The 20,677-nt window shown below is 41.8% G+C and overlaps 2 protein-coding genes across 4 annotated transcripts in view; one reads left to right on the forward strand and one right to left on the reverse strand.

Annotated features, from left to right (window-relative positions):
• The window catches only part of agap3 (ArfGAP with GTPase domain, ankyrin repeat and PH domain 3), a 129,733-nt gene extending 118,526 nt beyond the window's left edge, over window positions 1-11,207 (forward strand). For all 3 annotated transcript variants that reach the window (XM_027171589.2, XM_027171590.2, XM_027171586.2), the window contains exons 17-18: window positions 6,825-7,080; window positions 8,277-11,207. In XM_027171589.2, the coding sequence (XP_027027390.1) occupies window positions 6,825-7,080; window positions 8,277-8,504 (484 nt within the window). In that variant the 3' untranslated portion in view covers window positions 8,505-11,207. The remainder of the gene's footprint in view (window positions 1-6,824; window positions 7,081-8,276) is intronic.
• A 6,338-nt stretch (window positions 11,208-17,545) lies between these two features.
• On the reverse strand, window positions 17,546-20,167 carry gbx1 (gastrulation brain homeobox 1). The gene is made up of 2 exons (XM_027171593.2): window positions 19,496-20,167; window positions 17,546-18,945 (listed from the first exon to the last, which is right to left on the reverse strand). The coding sequence occupies exons 1-2, from the start codon at window positions 19,938-19,940 to the stop codon at window positions 18,407-18,409; spliced, it is 984 nt and encodes a 327-aa protein (XP_027027394.1). The 5' UTR covers window positions 19,941-20,167; the 3' UTR covers window positions 17,546-18,406.
• Between the last annotated feature and the right edge of the window lie 510 nt (window positions 20,168-20,677).

Genomic DNA, 20,677 nt, shown 5'->3' on the forward strand with positions numbered 1-20,677 from the left:
TCTTAAAGTTAAAGAGGTACATAAAGTTTGTGCACCCCTTCTTTAAACCGAGCGACCCACAACCAGTTTAACGAACATTCCCATCCCTGGTTAATGGAAGAACTTTCAGAGCCACAAGTCGCCCAAAACAGTCATGGAATGAATCAGCGTTTCAGGGCTGGGATTAGACTGAGCTGAATAAAGGGCCTGAAAGCTGTGAGATTAGACACGAGCTCGGAGCAGATCAAACCTCAGCCGGTAAAACAGCCGTTTGTTTGTACTTTGGAAAGCCTAGACGGAGTCGGGGGGGGGGGGGTTTGGCATAGCTAGCTTTGCCTCGAGCCCTCGCTACACGTAGCCTAATTACTTCGATTAACGTTTGATTAATTAATAGGAAGAAACAAAGGTGTACAAATCTTACAGAGAAGCTTCTGAGTGTTAGGAACCTGATTAATTATTACGTATGTTGAATCTAACGGCGACCATCAGATAGATGTGAGGTGAGAGAGGAATGACACTGATACAAAACGACTGGTAAAGTTTACCTCGAGTTGATTTTCCATAGTGTTAAGTTGTTGTTGTTGTTGTTGTTACGGTAACACGCTCACCCGAACACGTTAGCAGTCCGATGGACTAGCTTGTTATTAACGATAGATTGGTACGTGAGCTTTTTCAGGATGGTTTTCTTCATTGTTACACACCTCAAGCATCGTGACTGTGATTGGCTAACGTAATCAAGTCATCACCCCCCACCCCCACCGCCCCACGCTTTCCCTTTTTCGAGCGTCTGCGATTGCGGACTCTGCTGAATCGGTTGTGAAGGCACAACCCTGCCTCTCCAGGCCACTTGGCACCTCTGAACCTTACTGAATAGTACACACATATCTTTCTCCCTGAGTGTACACTTCATGGGGAGAGAGGGCAGTGTGAGGAGGAGGAGGAGGAGGAGGAGGGAAACGGCAGAGGGTTTGTGTTTGTGTGCCGCTGAGTAATTATCCTTGTTTGTCCTGCTGTATTGAGGTGCGCTCATGTGTCACTGACTCACCGGCCAAATCATTCCACTTGATGAGGTCTCAGGGCTTTCTGGGACTTCCTTACAAGAGCCAAGTCTTCACCCGTATCACCCCTCCTTCCTCCTCCTCCTCCTCCTCCTCCTCTGTTTTTTTTTTAATTTATCCTCCTTTTTACTACTTTTCTTTTATCTCTGCATAATTTAGTTGAAACATGGGGTCATTAAGTAATTTATTATGCTAAGGATTCGAGACAGGGGGGTGGGGGTGGGGGGTGGCTTTCATTTCCGAGTTTTATCTCACTGTTTAGATTATTAAGGATTTGTGTTGGGTTTTCTCTCTCTCTCTCTCTCTCTCTCTCCCCCTCTCTCGCTCTATCTGCCTGGGCTGTAATCCGTGACGCAGGCCGTAACACGCAAAGTTCCTGTTCTGATGAAAGTGATGAATACATTTTCCCTCTTTTTGAAACACTTTCTCTGTCCCCCAAGCAACCCGATGTTTCAGAGCAAGCATGTATGCCAGGCTGTGTGTATCTGTGTGTGTGTGTGTGTGTGTGTGTGTGTGTGTGTGTGTGTGTGTGTGTGTGTGTGTGTGTGTGTGTATCTGTGTGTGTGTGTATCTGTGCGTGTGTGTGTGTGTGTGTGTTTCTGAGGGGGGGTAGTCATGGGCCTGGTTTCCTGAATATAACCCCCTAAAACCCCATGGAGAGTGTCCTCTCAGTCTCATCACTCTTTCTTTTTTCTCTCCAACCCTCCCTCCTTTCCCCTCTTTCCCTCCCTCTTCTCCCTCCTCTCTCTCTTTCTCGCTCCCTCTGTCTCTCTTTTGACATGCTAAAGCCGCTCGTTTTTATTTTTCCTTCCTCCTGCCGAGAGGAAGTGTCCTTTTCAAGGCTTCTCGGCTTTCTCCCACAGCCCTTCACGCCGCCCGGCTACTTGTTTGCTTTTGCGGCGCCGTTTCGAACTGGATTCCGAGGCAGACTCGACGCTCGTCCCTTCTTCCTCGACCTGTTTACTTTTATCCACGGGGAAACGCTGTAAGCAAAAACAGTCGGTCTCTCGGCCTCTCCTTTAATAGGAACACCTGTACCCCTGTTTACATGGATTCAGGTCAACGTGTTGATGCTTTTACGCCGTACTTAGCGCATTCTCCACATCCTTGCATCAATTAGTGTCTACTTTTAAAAAAAAAATTTAATTTGAGGATAATAAATCATGACTCATCTTATTGTGTGCTATTGAGAACACATTAGCCCCGCCCCTGCATTTTATTGTGTGTGTGTGTGTGTGTGTGTGTGTGTGTGTGTGTGTGTGTGTGTGTGTGTGTGTGTGTGCACTCATTCCTTCTCCAGAATACTACAGACATGTACGACCATAGTGCATAATCAGCCCATTCCCTGACTTACCCACTTCCTGTTTCAGCAATTAAACCTGACGTACGCGGTCGAGCCCGGACTTCATTTCATCGAGCGTTTTGATCTGAAAATCTGATCGCACAGCTCTATTCGAACGACAGCACCGCGTTCGCCGAGCAGACTCTTTACCGAGACGCCTTTTTTTTTTTTTTTCTCCCCTGCAGTTCCACTCAAGTGCACATGTGTGGACCCCTTCATCTACGTCCCAAACCGCAGAACGGCAGAACGTCCGGGGCCTCTCTCTGTGTTGCTTCTTCTCTTTTACAGTCTTGAGCCTTTTCACTGCCGCCGTATGTTTTCTGTGTGCAAGCGAAAGAAGAGAAAGATAACAATGGGGTGGGTCTCTCTCAGCACCTCTTCAAAAGAAAAACAAGCTTTGAAAGACTGACTGCTGAAGAGCGGGGGGGTAGGAGGAGGGATACACACACACACACACACACACACACACACCATTGAAGAGCAATTCACTGTGGCTGAAGTCTATTCACAGGCTTTGTGCCTTGTTCTGGGTAAAGAGCGACCGGGGACTTTAAGGGAAACGCAGTTAAAGCCGTGGCCTTTTTAATTAGCTCACCCCTTTGTTGTTCTACTGACTTTCTCAGTGCTTGGATACAGGAAATTGCGTACAGTGAGGCAACAAAAACATGTTTGCATACTTAAAAAACGTTCCTTTGTTTCGTTTTTTCCCCTTTAATATTTAAATCTGACAAGTTGTTGATGGAAACCTGCTTGTTGAGTGATAGAAAGCTGTAGACCCTGAAAACCTTCTGAAGTGTCACGGGTGTGTCAGTTTAGTGTATTTGAAACGAGCATTCGATTTTATTTACGTTAAAAAAAAATTTATGTTTTCTGAAATTTTGCGATTTTTAGCGCAAAAACAAGTAAATTCCGTGATATACCGAGAAGTTTGCGAGTTTACAGCTACGGTTTAAAGTAATCACATACAGTACGTGTCTTCGACGGTGGGAGTTTAAAAGAAGTATCCCATGTTCGTCTATTCAAATTTGCCAATTTAATTCGTTTTTTACGCCAAAAAATACCAAAAATCTGTTTTTGTCCGCGGAATTACAAAATCATACAAATGAATATTGCTAACAAGGAACAACTCGCATGTCATTACAGTTTGGTGAATAGTAGCCTAAACCCGTATTAAAGCAGGAATTAAAGACTTGACAGGAAAATAATCAAGAGTTCTTGTTAGTACACCGTGGTAGGTAATATTTCCCTTTAAACATCTGCTTTACCTCACCACCAGGTGCAGTGGTAGCTCAAGAAGCTCTTGGTTGTTGACCTGAAGGTTGGGGTTCCACCAAGATGCCAGAGTTGGGCCCTCGAGCAAGGCCCTTAACCCTCTCTGTCCACCGGGGCACTTTATCATGGCTGCCATTAATTAACCAAACTTCCCAATCTGGGATATGCAAAAGAATAAAAAAGGTTTCTTCTCCTGAGAGCTACATCTTACCTAAGCGCTAACCTGCGCTGCTCCACACCTTACCTTATAGCTTGAAATACCATAAGACAGTCTTTATGATTACAGAATTACCGTTTTGCTACGTAATTGTATGTATTTGCTATATAGAATTCCTGGGGTTCTTACTCGCTTTACAATTCAATCTCTCAATCCTCGTCTCTTGTCTGTATGCTTTTTGTTTCCCTTTATTTCTCCCCCTGGTCCCTCCCTCTGGTCTGGTCTAGCTCTGGCAGCTGACATATCAGCCTGTTCCCCAGTGCTCGCTGATTTGGAGTCTCCTCTTATCTTATTGTCCAGGAGATAATAAGGGGGCGTGTTCCCATTAGACACCATTGTGCCTCCAATCAGCGCTGCTGTAATTAACATGTGACGTGCCGGCTCACCGTTTGGCTCGTCGCCGTCACTTCGGAAAGAGGTGGCTCTGTATTCTTAACACCTAATTAGTCGAAGAATTAGCAAGCGTTAGAGGGAAAAGCCGTCTAGATTTTTCCACACGCTGCCCAGGAAGGACGGGTATTACGATAAATACAAATGTTCCAATCCTGTCCGAGATTCTCGGAGCTGAAAAAATCTCATCGCTACACTGTTTGTTGTTTATCTGACATTTGGAACGCGAGGTTATAGTCAATGGAAAAAGAGGCTCGTGGGACTCGCGAATCTCACCCCTTCTCCACTCTGTCTTTCACTCCTCCAAGTCAAACAGCGAGCCCTTTTTCAGTCGTCTTATCGCCTGGCGCATGAGGTTGAGGGGTCATTTCTGCACTGAGCATGCTCAGAAATAGGTGCCTATCGATTCGGATTTTCATGAATGGAGGTGTTAGATGAAGAGCGCTAGATATAAGTGTGAAGCTCGAGCACCGTCTTGAGCTCCATTCTACCGTCAGTGTCTCCCTTCTCTCTCTTTTCTTCAGCCCTTCAATCTGGCTGGCTTTGATCCCCCTGAGCCTTGAAGGTCCGGTGTAGATTGGGGAGTCCTTTGTGGGGATGTGCCGAGCAAGAGTGACAGCGGTGACAGCAGTGATAAAAACATGTCCCCCCCTCCTTCCTGTATTGTCCAGCACAGACATGCTGTTCACAATGTGTAACCTTTCGATAGGCGACCAGGCTTTAACCCTTAAAAAGGCAAGTCGAGATCAGCACAAACTCACTGGTGTGTTAGGTGGACACCATAGAGTCGGGGTCCAGAAGCCTCACCACATTACCGGGATTAAATTTTAAGTAAAAATGAATGCAGAGTGCACAACATATAACTTTGACTCTTGCATCATTTGCTATCGGTTATTGCTGGACATAGCATTGTGAGTAACACAAGAGGCTGTAACAAAAAAGGATGCCGAACACGAGCTTGGAATGATGCTTCACACGGGGTCACGGTGGCTTAGTGGTTAGCACGTTCGCCTCACACCTCCAGGGTTGGGGGTTCGATTCCCGCCTCCACCTTGTGTGTGTGGAGTCCAAAGACATGCATGGTAGGTTGATTGGCATCTCTGGAAAATTGTCCGTAGTGTGTGGATTGGCAACCTGCGATGGGTTGGCACTCCGTCCAGGGTGTATCCTGCCTTGATGCCCGATGACGCCTGAGATAGGCACAGGCTCCCCGTGACCCGAGAAGTTCGGATAAGCGGTAGAAGATGAACGAATGTTTCGGATTGTCCGTTCTGCAAAAAGATCGAGTGGAACGATGCATCTGCTGAGTGTGACCGATGAATTCCTCTCAGACTCTCGTCGGCTGCCTCTCAGTGCCGATCTTGCAGCTAGTCTCAGAGGGGTTTACGCGTCATGTTTAACCCCAGTGACGATTGGGATACTTCTCTAGCCAGGACCACAGCTGTGTCTCTGATTGGTTAAAACCCTGACACTGGAGACTCCTTAAAGAAATTCTAAATTAAACTGATTACTTTAGCCTCGTAACTTGTTTCTTCATTTCCCAGCAGTACACGAGTTCACTGGTTATCTGCAGGATGTCTGTTCAACAAGCTGGTCAAATGGGCCATAACGTTCTGTGATGAAGAGTTCCTGGATGTGATTCTGACCTTAAGGAGGCAGAAAACTGTTATGTTTAAACACAAGATTGAAATTCCACAGGATTAACGACAATATTGCTCAGTTGGGAAGCATTTGGAAAGGAGCTATAATGGCGCAAAAGGTGTTTGTTTTGGCCTTAAAGCTAGCACAAGACTAAACCTAGCATAATGGAAAAAGCGTTTAGATCTTTATACATGTCTTTGTGCTGTAATTCACTGGCAAGCTGTTGGGTGATTAAAACCAATGTACTTGTCTTATTAACACACTTGTCAAATGAAAAAAATGTTCCTGCTTACTGTGCAGGCTGCGTAGCAGTGACAGCGACTCTCGGTCAAAAACGCTCGAAATCTGCAAATGATACAAACTGCTCGTAGGTTCATTTGCTGTAAATGATGAAGGCATGAACAGAAAGACAATGGAGCATGACACAAAACTGTACATCTCTCTCTCTCTCTTTCACGAGTGAAACCTCTTGCAGGACGTTCTTGTAGATCCGGTAGATCCGGTTCGCTAATAATCCTTTGCTAGGCTTATACTGCAGAGGGGTTTTGGGGAAAGCCCTGACTATATTATCAGATGATTCCCACCCTATGTATAATGATTTTGACCTTCTACCCTCGGGTATTAGGTACGGGATCGTTTATTAGTAAAACCAATAGGTTCAAACATTCATTTGTTCCATCAGCTGTTAAACTTTGAAATACGACGTAAAGTTTTTAATTCTTTGTGAATTGTGTGAATGTGTTGTTTCTTTATGTTCTATTTGTTTTTTTTGTTTGTTTTTGTAATACGCCTGTTTCCTGCAACACAAAGTGCCTTCGGGAGAAATGAAATAAAGTTGAACTTGAACTTGAGACATGTGATTGACACTCCAAAAACTGTCTATAAAAGGTGCTGAAGATTCCTTGTTTTATTTGCTTCTCATTAGGGAGGAGAAAGAGCGCTGGATCAGGGCAAAATATGAGCAGAAGGTCTTCCTTTTGGGCCTGCCTCAGTCGGATGTGCCCCTGGGGCAGCAGCTCCTGCGGGCTGTGGTGGAAGACGACTTGAGGATGGTGGTGCTGCTGCTGGCTCACGGCACTAAGGATGAGGTGAACGAGACGTACGGTGACGGGGACGGCCGCACGGCCCTGCACCTCTCCTGCGCCATGGCCAACGTGGTCATTACACAGCTGCTAATCTGGGTAAGGCCAAAAATCCCCCCTTCCAATATATATATATATATATATATCCTGTTACTATATTTCCAGCCACCCCTAGATTTTTGTTCCCAGCTAGAACAGACATTTTGTACTTTTTATCCAATTCTAGCTACACGCTAGGTCCTTCTATCCCGGCTATAAACAGCCGCTCCCTCAGCAGCTGAATTCTTTCTCTCTCGCAGCTAATGAGACAGAAAAATGCTGCTTGTCACGTTACCATGAAACCAGTAAACCTTTCTGTCCTGAAGACCTTCCTGTAGCGGGAAACTTCCTGACTGTTACCAAAGCGCTGACGCTGGAGAAAATGCAAAAGAAACGTATCCTCAAAGAAAACCAGAACACGTGCTATCAAATGTCTGTGCGGCTAAAGAGATGCTCGCGTGTTAAAAGGAGCCCGTTAGGTGTTAACCTGCGATCCTCCGTACAGCCGGGAACTATTACGGAAAATCAATCAGCAGATTTTTGAGCTGTCAGAAATCCGAATTCAACAGCGCTGAAGTGAAGTGAAATAATACTTCAAAGCCTGTAATTTAGCTCGGGCTAAACTCTTAGTTGAAGTCCAGCTATTTTAGTCCCACTTCTCCTCCGGTTCCAGAACCAACAATTTCCATTTCGCCTCTTTAGATATGTTAAGGAAAGCAATCAAGTGTAGCCTTTTTTTTTTCACACTTTTTTTTTACCAGGACATGGCTGCGAGTCTGATCTAAAATGAGTCAGTGGCTGAATTTTAGTGGATGAATAGAACACCTTTTTTTATGAACAAGCACTTGAGGCATATCAGAGAGCTGAAATGGGTTTGGTATCAGCATTTACTTTATCGGGGGGGGGGGGGGACCTCACCTCTGTGTAGCGCTCAGCTGTTCCGATTTAACTAAAAAAAAAAAACAACAACAACAGATAACATTTAAGACCTACAATCTAATAATTAAATGTAGACCAGGAGGCACTCGAGTTCCCAAAGCATAGAGCGAGGTTGTTAACGTTAAGGTTAATTAAGGTCCACGGCTCTTTTATTATCCAATTAAGCAGACTGAAAGCAATGTGCTAATATTTTTAGCAGGTACGCTAACATGCACTGAGTGTTCAGAGTTTTGTCCGATTGCTGTAGCAGGTTTTTATCATTGGATGATTGTTTTCCTGTTCCTTATGTAAATCCTCTGATTTCACCCTGTGTACAGTACGGTGTGGACGTGAAGAGTCGCGACGCCCGCGGTCAGACGCCACTGTTCTTTGCCCGCCGAGCAGGAAGTCAGGAATGTGTCGACATCCTCAACCAACATGGCTGCCCTTCAGATTCCGGTGGATCGTCGACGCCGACTGGCACGCGGCACAATCCCAATGCCAACCCCAACGCCAACAACAACAACGGACAATGCGAGATAAACCGCAGCGTTAGCATCATGTAGATCCCAAAACACGCCGTGCTGTAAGCCTTCAGTGTCCCAGTGCCATGATACTGTGACTTCCTTTTCCCTGCCTTTAGCCATTTCTACAGGAAACTCCACTGTATGTCGTGTCGCCGTTCACGTTAGCGTCGTAAAATCTTCCCGTTGCTCCATTGTGTCGCGTCAATGTGTAAATCTCTATGTGCCAGGTTTAAAAACTCAATATCCAAAAAAAACTATCGATATATTATGTGGACGCGCTGCACTATAACACTGTTAACGTAGGAGAAACGTGTAAATCCCGTAAACGGGTTAGGACTAGGATAAGGCGCTTATTTTTTATTTTTTTTTTGGTTCAGATTTGAACATTTTTGCTTTTGTCAGAATGTATTATTTTTTTTATTATTATTAGATTTTAAAGACTGAAGAAAAAGAAGAAGAAGAGAGAAAAAAAGAGAGAAAACAGTCTGTATACTGATTACCGGAAGATCTGAACCTGTTGTATTGTAGAATTTAATAAGCTGCAGGTCATTGGATGTAATTTTCGGTCTTAAGCATCCAAACGCGTCAAAGAATTTTCTCAGCTTTTCATCAAAGCAGGTAGCCGCCTAAAGAATACCTCTTCAGTCGAGGCTAAAGGACATGATTACACCGAGCGGAGAATAATACGTTCGTTATCAGGGCTTTGTGAGAGCGATTCGAGGAGGCCGCTGAAGTGGTCTTCTGACTCTTTGACACTGGGGTCTACATACACGTTTTATATATATATATAAATATATATATAAATATATTGAATGAAAGATCTGTTAAGTGACCTACGTTTTGCTGTGAATGTGTGCGTGCTTAGAAGATGCTCATTTACCTCCTCCCTACTTGATTATGCATTGACGAGGACATTTTCCATTTTGTACCGATCTAGGATAACAGGATTTCCGGATGGTACAACGGTTTACGTACAGAATTGTGTATATAGTAGCTTCTGTTTCCCTCTGACTGCCTCATCCAACCATTTAGGTGCTAAATAATTAGCAAAAAAAATATATTAATAATAATAAAAAAGCTTGACCAACGTTGTTGCCTCTCTAGTGACTCTTAACGGGATGCAAGCTATCGCTGGTAAGGATACTAGCATGGTTTCAAATTCCTGATTAGCCATGCTAGCTTTTTTTTTTTTTTTTTTTTTTTAAACCTGAACTGATTAAAAACAACACTTTGATTCATCTCATGTCATGCTAACGAGCTACGAGGGAAGGAACTAACAGATCGGAGAATAAGTCATGAGAAAATGTTCTTTTTTATTTATTTCTTTTTATGCCGTGCAGTATTTTATGTTTGGAGAGCGTTTGTTCGTCTTCGCTTTTCCACTCGTACCTTAATGACCCTTCGAAAGAGAATAAGGTACGTCGATCCGTACATCGTTTTTAAACATTACGAGTTAACGTTTGTTCCTTTCGAGTTGTAGGAACCGCAAAGGTGCCAACGTTTATAGTTTCCGAGCCATTAATACCAGGATTAGTTCAAATTTCCAGCCTAAGTACATCTCAGAACACCACAGTGCCCTAAAACCAACCACTGGACCTACTCAGTTCATCGTGGTGCGCTGGCATTTCTTTCCTTCGTCTTTTTATCAGTCCTCATCCGGTCTCTGTGATCCCTCTTTACCCTCTACTCGTCTTTTGCGATAAATCTTAAAACTGGAATGCTTCTGCACCTCTTAGGTGCTGGCTTGACTTTTGTCTTGTTGCGAAAGCCAAAGATTTTGTCAAAAAGGGATCGTTGAAGCCGAGGAGCGCTAAAAACCCTGCGGATTTGTTCTTTTCCTCCATAATATTGTTCCAAAAACATGCACGAATTGGTTTAGAGGAAAAAAAATATCGACTGGCACGATACCGTCGGTAGAACAGGAAAAGGGCCGCACGTTAACTCCTGCTAGAGAGTAAATTCACTGCTCATGTTACACGTCTGACTTTGAGGTCAGAGAAAGTGGGTGGGGCTATGAGCTATTTGTTTAAATAGATAAATAAATAAATAAATAAATAAATAAATGGAGGAGCTGCTTGTAAAAAATTGTAATCATCACACCGTGATTTTGCCTTATCGTTTATCTTTTTTCTCTTTGCCTTCTAGCATTTTCTTGCTAGTAACGTTGGCACCTCTGCATCAGACCTTCATCCTTATATTTTACCGCCAGTCAATGCTTGAATTATTTGGACAAAGAAAAAAAAGCTAGTCTTTAAAGTTTTCCGTGTATTTGATCGGTTCTGCTGTGTGCCGATCGGCTTGAGATGTGGCGCGCCGACCGGAAGGCTCTGAACGGACTAAACTTCCACAAGTACATGCGCACTTCTCTTTTTTTCCTCTTTCAGTTTCCTTTTTTTTTTTTTTCCCTTCAGTACCGTGCATTGGTCTCGATGTGTCTGTCATCGCATTGCCTGACCATTAAGGTACATTTTGTGTATAATGATGTACATTTGACATATTTATAAAAAAAATGTAAAAATAAAAAAAAAATAAAAAAATACGTCGGATGTAAATAGTTGTTTTTTTGTTTAGTTTTTTTGGTCGCTTTTATTAAGCGGTTTGTCCATTTTGTTTGTTTATTTTTCTTCCCTTTTCAAGTTTTCCATTGTTTTTACATAATGAAGTGACTTCATGAGCGTGAGCTCGGATGCTTGGCTGACTATTGACATGATAAACACTCGAATAAAAATGATTTATACTGTAGCATGTCTGAGTATTGTTCTTTCATTAATCAGTATTTTCATTAATTCATCATGTGTCCTCCATCTTTTCCTGCCTATGCGTATCATCTCATCTGGTGTTATCTTCTAGATCCTTCTGGTGTGTATTCCTGCGGTTCTTACTAAAGATGTACGGAAACCTTCGCGTACAGATCTTCCCTACTACTCCGTTCAAGTTTTCTTTCTTACCCTCATCCTCGCCATCCTCCTTGTTTAATTTTAGCTGGCTCTTTTCTTTTCCCTCGTCAGAAATCTCAGTGTGAGTGTCTCACCTTCTCCCTGCTGTTTGCCTTCACCTATCTTTCTTTCAGTCTCTTCTCACAATCTCTGCCTGCTGTGCTCTCTGCAGCCCTCTTCTCTCTTTCCCTCTCGCTTTCTCCTCCGCCACCCCCCCTTGCGTTAATTTGCTTGAGAATGCATTAGCCGTAATGAGAGCCGAAGGCCGAGGGAATCCTCCAGGGTTCCATTAATCATTGCTCCTCAGACAGCCAACCTTGATTACAAGTGGCAAGAAATTCATTAGAGCCGCGCCTCTGACAACTTTTATCTCCGCCACTGGATCTGACTCATTAGGCAGCCAAATTAAGGCTATGATGGCCCTGATGAAATTCATCGCTTGTTTATCTTGTGCGATTCGATGCATCTGCCCATATTTTCAGGCTTGTGGGCGTCCTCCGCGCGCACACACACCACCACCACCACCATCACCAAATCCAACCTCAGACACTCCTTGTGGATTCAGGACTCCTTTGATGACTGATCCTGCTGCCTGGGAGAACTTGTTTCTTCTCAGAGGAACTAAACACCTTGGTGTCAGGGACTTGATGGGTAATGAATATAGTGATGGAAACTTGGCAGTTAAGCTAATTAGCGCTAATCCTGATTCCTTAGGTTGCGTTCCGTGTGGAGTTATGAGTTTCCTCTGGGTTCTCCAGATAACCTCCAGATCCACCATTGCAGTAACTGTTGATCCAATGCTACACAGTTGGAAAATGACCGCTCTGAAGAAACCTCTGTTTTGCTAACAGCATCCTATCGCTAACAATGACAGTATGCCAATTACACAATCAACCTAGTTGTCCTAATTAGCATGCAGGCTTAAAATGAAAAGAGAGAATCCTAAAGGGAGGTTTTCCTTCATTTTTCAACAGTTTCTCTACAGTATAGTATTGTGAACTCTATATGTACGTGAACTCTATACTGTCTGTTGTTATAGAAAGTGGACAAAGTTGCATAAGGTGATACGCGTAGTTACAATTTCACTCAGCTTTATGGGTTCAAAACACTGATGCTGGCTTACAAAGCCAAAAACGGACCAGCTCCCTCTTACCTCAAAGCCCTCATCACTCCTCACACTGTACCTCGCACCCTCAGATCTACCAGCACTGCTCGACTGGTTCCACCATCTCTCAGGGTAAGAGGCAAGTATACTACAAGACTCTTCTCTGTTCTGGCACCAAGGTGGTGGAATGAACTTCCCCTAGAGGTCCGGACAGGCGGGTGAAGACCTACTTATTCAGGAAACACTTCAACTAGCACTTCTCTCCCTATATTTTGCATTTCTATAAAATAAAATAAAAACCTTTTGACACTTTTTCATTGTAACTTGAACAATGTTTTAAACTCATAATATCTTAAGTATGTAACCTAGTGAGCCAGGCACTTATGTACGTTTAAGCACTTATGTACGTCGCTCTGGATAACAGCGTCTATCAAATGCTGTAAATGTATATGTATTGGGAATTCTTAAAGCTATCACCTCAAATGTTTTGATTTACATAATCGATGCATTAGATTATATAAAAACTTATGGGCATCATATGCCACTTGTCAGGACCACAGAGTACGTTATTGGCACAATGTCGCATCCCTTAAAAGATTTCATTATATTTATTATATTGTTGTCTGTGTAACTGTTAAACTACAGAAGACTTATTTCAAAATTGTATGGAAATCATTAGATGCCCTCATTAAGACATTAAGACATCTTGGAACCTGTCAGTCAATATCACGATATAGGAAAATAAAAGAAAAGTGAACGAGATGATGTTTCCTTCTTCAGACCATGCAGCTTTCTGTTGAACTTATTGATCGATGTGTTCAGGTAAGTAGATTTGGGAAAAGTTTAGTACAAATTATTTTATAACTTACACGTTTGTTTTTTTTTCATTTTGAAGTGATTTATTTCACGTTGCATGCATTTGTACATTCAATAGCATCAGATTTGTGGAATCAGCCACATAGCATTAATAATAATATCGATTTAGCTAATGTGAAGGAGGCGTAATTAAGGTGTTAACCAAGTAAACCGCTGTTTAAGTACAAAATTGGGTCGAGTGAGGTTTAGAGAAGTTTTGTGGCTGCTTTCGTATTTATACTGTCAGCTCTGAATATTATCATTATCGCTATTATTATAATCGTCATCATTGTTTTGGATGAAAGTTCAGCTAAATCATGATAATTTACCTCGGTCTGTAAAGGTTGATGCTTTGTGAACACTGCGATGTTTGTATGCAGATGGTTCAGTTGGAGTATTTATTTAAGAGCTATGGTGTGTGCTTTCACGTCTTAGAGTACAATTGTGCTCTTAGCGCTTTATTAGCGCTTATGTAAAAGCTGCTTCACAAACACGGCTAACTGCTAATGGCGGTATGGGTGTATCAGAAAAGGCTATAATTATCCTTTACGTTGACAAACTATTTCTGGCAAAAGTGTCTTGTTAACACAATAACGTTCTGAGGTCAAAACATCTAAATTTTAGGTCGATATCCTACTCCGATTTTTTCCCCTGTGTTTTTCAGCTTTCAAGGGAAATTAGCAAGCTCACATCTAGAAGTAACCAAACAGCCTAATTAAAAATTATTACATTAAGAAGGAAGATATTCTGAAGACAATTATATAGCATAGTTTTGGGGGTTTTTTTTTAGAATAGAACATAAGCAATTAAAACACTTGTGCTTAGTGTGCTGTTAACTTTACTGTGAACTGTTACTGAGACACGAAGGAAATGATTACAAATGGAATCACTCGCTTGATTTTATTGATTTTGTAACGATCTCCAAGCAGAAAGTTTCAAATAAAGAACGAAGTATTTCAGCGCTAGGAAATAAAAAACATATGGTGATGAGCGATTGGGTTGGGACATTAGCTCACACAAGCACAACTCGGTCATTCTGATGGTGAGTTGACTGAACCTCTTAACTAGTAATTGCAAAGTGAGCTGCAATACAGGACCACAGTATGGTCTAGATTTATGGTCCAGATTTTATCAGTAAGCAATTTTTTCAAAGTGGTCTTAAAAAGTTGCCAGTACAGGGGTCAGTAACAGTGGTGACACTCTGCACATGCTCAGTAGAGTCTTCTGTCTGGCAGCAAAACAACACCAGGTTAAAAAGAGAGAAGTATTTATCATCAAGTCCAGTTTTGATGTAAATAATTTCCCCATCTGGAGAACCTTGTGGCATTTATTTTTTCTCTTTTTGTATGCAAATGAAACCATAACAGGCTAGTTTACATCTCTCTCTAAGAGTTAGCATGACTGATAGTCAGCAAGTTTACTAAGCAGGTTAGCTAGCATATCAGATTTGATTGTTAACGTTGTCAGGTCAATTGTAACAATATGTATGCGATAACAGTGTATAAGATATTTAGCTAAATGCAAAAGAGTTTCCACTTACTTAAAAATGATCTGCATCACATTGTTGTACAAAAAATGTAGCTCGATGACACAAACGTAGCATCTGTTTTTGTGTGGTTGATGACGCTCCAAATGTGTATACACTCACTTAAGAATACATTTCAGCATAGAAAATGCTTTATCTGATGCAAACACTTTACTTCTCTACTTACAAGTTAGCAGGCTAAAGTACGGGGCTTTGTGAGACGTTACAATTGAACCCTGGTCTCCCCAATAATTATGAAGATTTCATACACTAGACCACGAGTTGATATTTTGAGGCTTAAAACTAAGCATCTCGTAATCCGGTCCCGAGAAAACAAAGTTGTTCCCAACATGTATAACTTGAAACCACGACTTAAAACGTTGTTGCGTAAAAAGTTGAATCCATCGCGAACAATTAACTTAATTGTGTACAGGCAACTGCAAAAGAGTACAGAGTCTTCGAGGTGACATGGTCGTCATTTCTAAACGACATAACCACTGGTTAGGTTTCTGGATGTCTCCTTGGTGGCCAGTAAATACAAATATGATGTTCCACGATACATTAAGTAGTAAGCCTGAGCATTTCCAGGCCATGAGATATTGAAAAATTAACATCACCTCAGCGACGGAGTACAAGTCATTTCTGTGCAAATGTTGTTGCCTGAATTGTCCGCTTTAATCTATATCTCAATTGTTTGAAAATAGAACACAGGTCACGAGTTAAGTCATGGTCACTAGACACATTTTGCTAAATCTGACCTTAATATGTTAGCATAAAGTAAGAGCCACTAAGAAGGCAATCTGTACGTTTTCCTTTTAATTCATACGTACAGATTGCCTTCTTAGTGGCTCTGGATCGGTCATATTCAGGATTAGGGCTGCTTTAAATCTGCTAGCGGAGAATTTACAGTGCGTTTATGAAGGATATATAAAGGATATAACCGTATTTAAACAAAATAACACAGCTAATCGTGGTAGGAAGTACTCTATGGAGTAGGACACTATTTCAGACATGCACACTCTTATGTGTTTAGAGGATAGTCTTCTGGATTTAACTTGGATACAGAAGTCTATTCTAAAAGGTTTTAAATCCACAAAAAGCAACAGGATGTTGATACATTGAACATTAATATATCTATAAGGTTAGTGTGATGTCAAGATGGCAAACAATATCAAAATCATTTGAATTTGTCCTGTCAATCAATTTGTCCATTGTCTTATTTATTTATTTATTTATTTATTTATTTGTTTATTATTTGCAAAATGAGAGAGAGAGAGAGAGAGAGAGAGAGAGAGAGAGAGAGAGAGAGAGAGAGAGAGAGAGAGAGAGAGAGAGAGAGAGAGTGATGGATGTTGGAGATCATTACTGTTAGGTGAATATGACCAGTGTAGAAATCCATCACTCTTCTCTCTGACAACATGGCCTCCTAAAGAGAGACAAATGAGTCTCAAACTCATTAACAAAACCTCTCTCTCTCTCTCTCTCTCTCTCTCTCTCTCTCTCTCTCTCTCTCTCTCTCTCTCTCTCTCTCTCTTTCTGTTTATTCACGTGCCAAAATGATCATGGTGCAAACTTTATAATTTTTTTTATCGTTAAATTCAGATATAATTTCTTCAAAACATCCGGTTAGTAGGTCGGATATTAAAAAGAACTCCTTTGTCACGTAAATTACACAAAAATTAAAAAAGTTAAATCAATTAAAGCCCGCGAGCAAACGTGCAAGAACATGATTTATATCCATCAGTAGTTTTTTTCTTTAATGGACATAAGTTTGCAGTTAGAAAAAATGACGCTGAAATACGCAAAATTAAATGAGAACGTCAGGTTGTGTGAGAGCTTTTGAGAACTGTCAGTACATTTTAGAACACTTTAGGTCTGTTTTTAATTTAAAAGCCAAAAATATAATATGTAATAATAATATAGCAAATGTGTAACATAGAGAAATCGCCTTACAGCATTCACTTACGATTTATTAGAATTTAAATTTCAATATTAAATTGTAAATTTCAAAGATGATATTTGTTTAAATGTAGTTTTGTTTCTCTGAAATGATTGTTTTAACGAATAAAAAAAGCACTGCTTAGTATTTTTAGTTGACCAGCATTCAGACTAGACTTGAACTTGACTAACAGCAACAACAACAAAAAAAAGCCTCTAAACGTCTTCTTTTTTTTCCGAGCACAGAAATTTGTTTAATTAACGGCAAAAACAAAAACAAAAAAACAACTAAATAAGCATTTCTGTAATGAATAATGAAGTTATTTTGGGGTCAAGACATTTCTGAAAATGTATGAAACGTAATGAAAAAAAAAATACAATAACAAATAAATAAATAAATATATCATGAAATTCAAACAGAATTTACCCCCTTCTTTGTATTTTATTCGAATTTATGTTAAATAATGTTATATCCCAGATATTTATGCTTGCAATCCTACAAATAAACCATATCTGCTGAACAGTCGGCTTTATATTATTATTATTATTATTATTATTATTATTATTATTATTATTATTATTATTATTATTATTATTATTATTATCAACAATAATAATAACAACTATTATTATTGTTGTTAATAATAATAATAATAATAATAATAATAATAATAATAATAATAATAATAATAATAATAATAATAATAATAAAAACAGGTCTTCGACGACTTCTTTGCAATTGATATTGTAAAAAGAAAAATAAATCCTCGTTTTCCTCCAAACTAACCGCGCCATGCATGTTAACAACATATCAATTAATCTATTGGTTAATTACATGCTACGTCATCCTGCCTAATTTAAGAGTTGATGGACCCATTATTCATAATTAGACCAATAACGTGTCGCGATTACAATTTGGCTTTTTTTTTTTTTTTTTTTTTTTTTTGCATTGTCATAGTTTGGAAATTATGGTTGTTGTTTTTTCTCCATCACCATTCAGTCTAGAAGTAGAACTGTAGCACTGGATCTCATGAACTCTTGATTTATTTACCAACCACAGCTTTTTTTTTCCACAAATAAGTGGTCTCTAAAGACCACCGTGATGATGATAATGATAATGACGGTGATGATAGTGATCGTGATGGTGATGATGATGATGGAGGAGCACATGCGTATGTGAAAACAACATAAAAAGAACGGCCTTTTTAAAGCCATACAATGGGAACCATAGAAACATGCAGATAAACCAACTAGACTGCAACTGATAAATACTTTTTTTGTTTGTTTAAAAATGTCATTTTTAACAATTTTCTTTCATAGTGCACATGGGTGTGTCGTTTAGACACATTTTTTTCTATTTACACATTATGTACAAAGCAATAAATTAAAGACATGGCCACGTTATAAGAAGAAAAAAAACTAGTATTTTAAAAAATACATCTAGGTCGAATAATGGTCCGTCTAGATGCTCGAGTTTTAATTGCGCGAGTTAATTCCCTCGTATTTTGTGCTTCATGCATTTATTTCTATGCATTTCAGAAACGAGTTTTGGAGCTCGCGCAGAGGCGGCTGCATGGCGCAGTCACGGCCTCGCGCCCTGCTCGATCTGCTGGTGCTGACTCCTGACGGCGAAGCGGTTCACGTGCACCGGTATGGGTACGACGATCTTTGGGTTGCGCACGGGCTCACCGGAGCGGCTGTTCACGTTCCCCGCCTTGATGCGCTTCCACTTTGCGCGCCGGTTCTGGAACCAGATCTTCACTTGCACCTCGCTGAGTTTGAGCGCGTGAGCGATCTGCGAGCGTTCGGTCAGCGACAGGTACTTCTTACAGTGGAACTCTTTCTCCAGCTCGAGCAGCTGCTCGCTCGTGAACGCTGTCCGTCGCCGCCGGCTCTTACCCGCCGAAGACGCGCCCGCCGCCGCCGATGCTGCCGCCGCAGACGTGGAGCTCAGGGGCTCGTGCGAGCCCGCTTTCAGTTTGCTCTTGGAGCCGCAGCTGTGGCCGTCCGAAAAGCTTTCGTTCTCGCTGTCTCCCGAGCTATCCTCGCGCTCGCTGCACGCCGCCTCGGCAGACTTCAGATCGAGCTTCTCATCGTCCGAGCTGTACAGTTTAGTTTCACCTGACACACAGACATAGGACAGGGGGAAATGCGCGTTATTATATAAGCCAAAAGATATGTGATCTATGGGTTAAAACCTATAGCAGGATTCCAGGACTGGTTTCGAAATGAACCACAAATGTAATTAAAAATAATAATAATACCAAAATGTACACGTGTGACTTTTATTTATTTGTATACTTTTTTCTTTGACAGCTTTGTCAATTTACAAAGATCTGAAACATGAAAGCTTTTATTTTCATAAACCCAGGTTGTTATCTTGGAACGATAAACTCTTTAACTTAAAATAAATAAATAAATAAATAAATAACTTTGCATGTTAGTTTTACAGTGTTGAATAACACTGTGTCGAAATCACTTAGATTGCATGAACTGTTTCTTTAACTGTGTCCAACAAAACTTATGTGCATACATTTTTTTACCGTCCATTTTCTTAACAAGCTTTAACAGAAAGCAGCCGAGACAAGAACAACAACATCAATCACTAATCAGTCTTGTTGCACTGAGGTCGCAAAGACAGGTTTGAACCTTGTTTGGTTCTTGCTCTCACCTGCGACGGTCTGGAAAGTTTCCGAGAAGTTGAGGAGTTCAGCTGCTTTGTCGCGCGCGTGCAGTTCTTCGTGCGGACTCTCCTGGCGTCCGATCGCCGCGTCTGCGTTTAACCTCGGCCCGGTGATCTCCTGAGGCGAGTAGAAACCGTCCGCGGTCTCCGAGAACCCCGGCAGCGTGGTGGTGAGAGCCACCATAGAAGGCATGCCCTGTCCCAGGCTCGCGCAGAACGTGTTCGTTAAACGGCCGGCGAAGGACGCTAGAGGCGCGAGCGGAGGAATGGCCGACGGTAAAGGCGAATGAGACAGGGCTTGTGGGATCACAAGCGGCCGATACGGCATGAACATCGGGTAGCCCGTGTAGAGCAAGTGGCCCGGCCGCGGCTGCGGAGTGCCGATTAACGAGTCTATGGAAAACGCCGTGCCGGGACCGCTCGGCCTCTGCATGCTGACGTCTCCGTGTTCCGCCGCCGTATAAATCCTGAATGGTCCCTCTGCTTCCTGCCAGAAAATCAAAACTTATTCCCGTCGATTATTCGTTGACTGAAAAGTTCTCGCCGCCTCTTCTTCTTCTTCTTCTTCTTCTTCTTCTTCTTCTTCTTCTTCTTCTTCTTCTTCTTCTTCTTCTTTCTTTCCCCTCTTTCTCAGGTCTCGAGCTCAGTCCTTCTCTCTCACTATTTGTCACATAGTGAGACATAAACTCACACACACGCATCTCTTTCCCTGCTTCCCACCCCTTTTCTCTCTCTCTCTCTCTCTCTCTCTCTCTCTCTCTCTCTCTCTCTCTCTCTCTCTCTCTCTCTCTCTCTCTCACACACACACACACACACACACACACACACACACACACACACACACACACACACACACACACACACACACACACACACTGTGAGTGCGCGAGCGCTCATCATCAACACAAGAGGATAGAAGTGGGCGTCGCCCTGGAGACTCATCCATCTTCCTCAAATTACGCTTCATTTCCTCATTCAGGGCCTTTTTTGGCGCCGCTTTCCCAGTGGATACCAAACAGACGGGTCAAGTCACCCCCCCTTTCTCTCCTACCCCCCTCTCCCCCCCGCCCCTTCTCAGCTCCTACAATGGCCCGGTCCACATTGAGTGAGATGCGCAAGACACAGCTTCAGCCCTTTAATCGCTGACCACACCGACCCAATCAGCTATTA

The sequence above is a fragment of the Tachysurus fulvidraco genome, chromosome 3 (genome assembly GCF_022655615.1).
Source record: "Tachysurus fulvidraco isolate hzauxx_2018 chromosome 3, HZAU_PFXX_2.0, whole genome shotgun sequence".
Classification (NCBI taxonomy): Eukaryota; Metazoa; Chordata; class Actinopteri; order Siluriformes; family Bagridae; genus Tachysurus; species Tachysurus fulvidraco.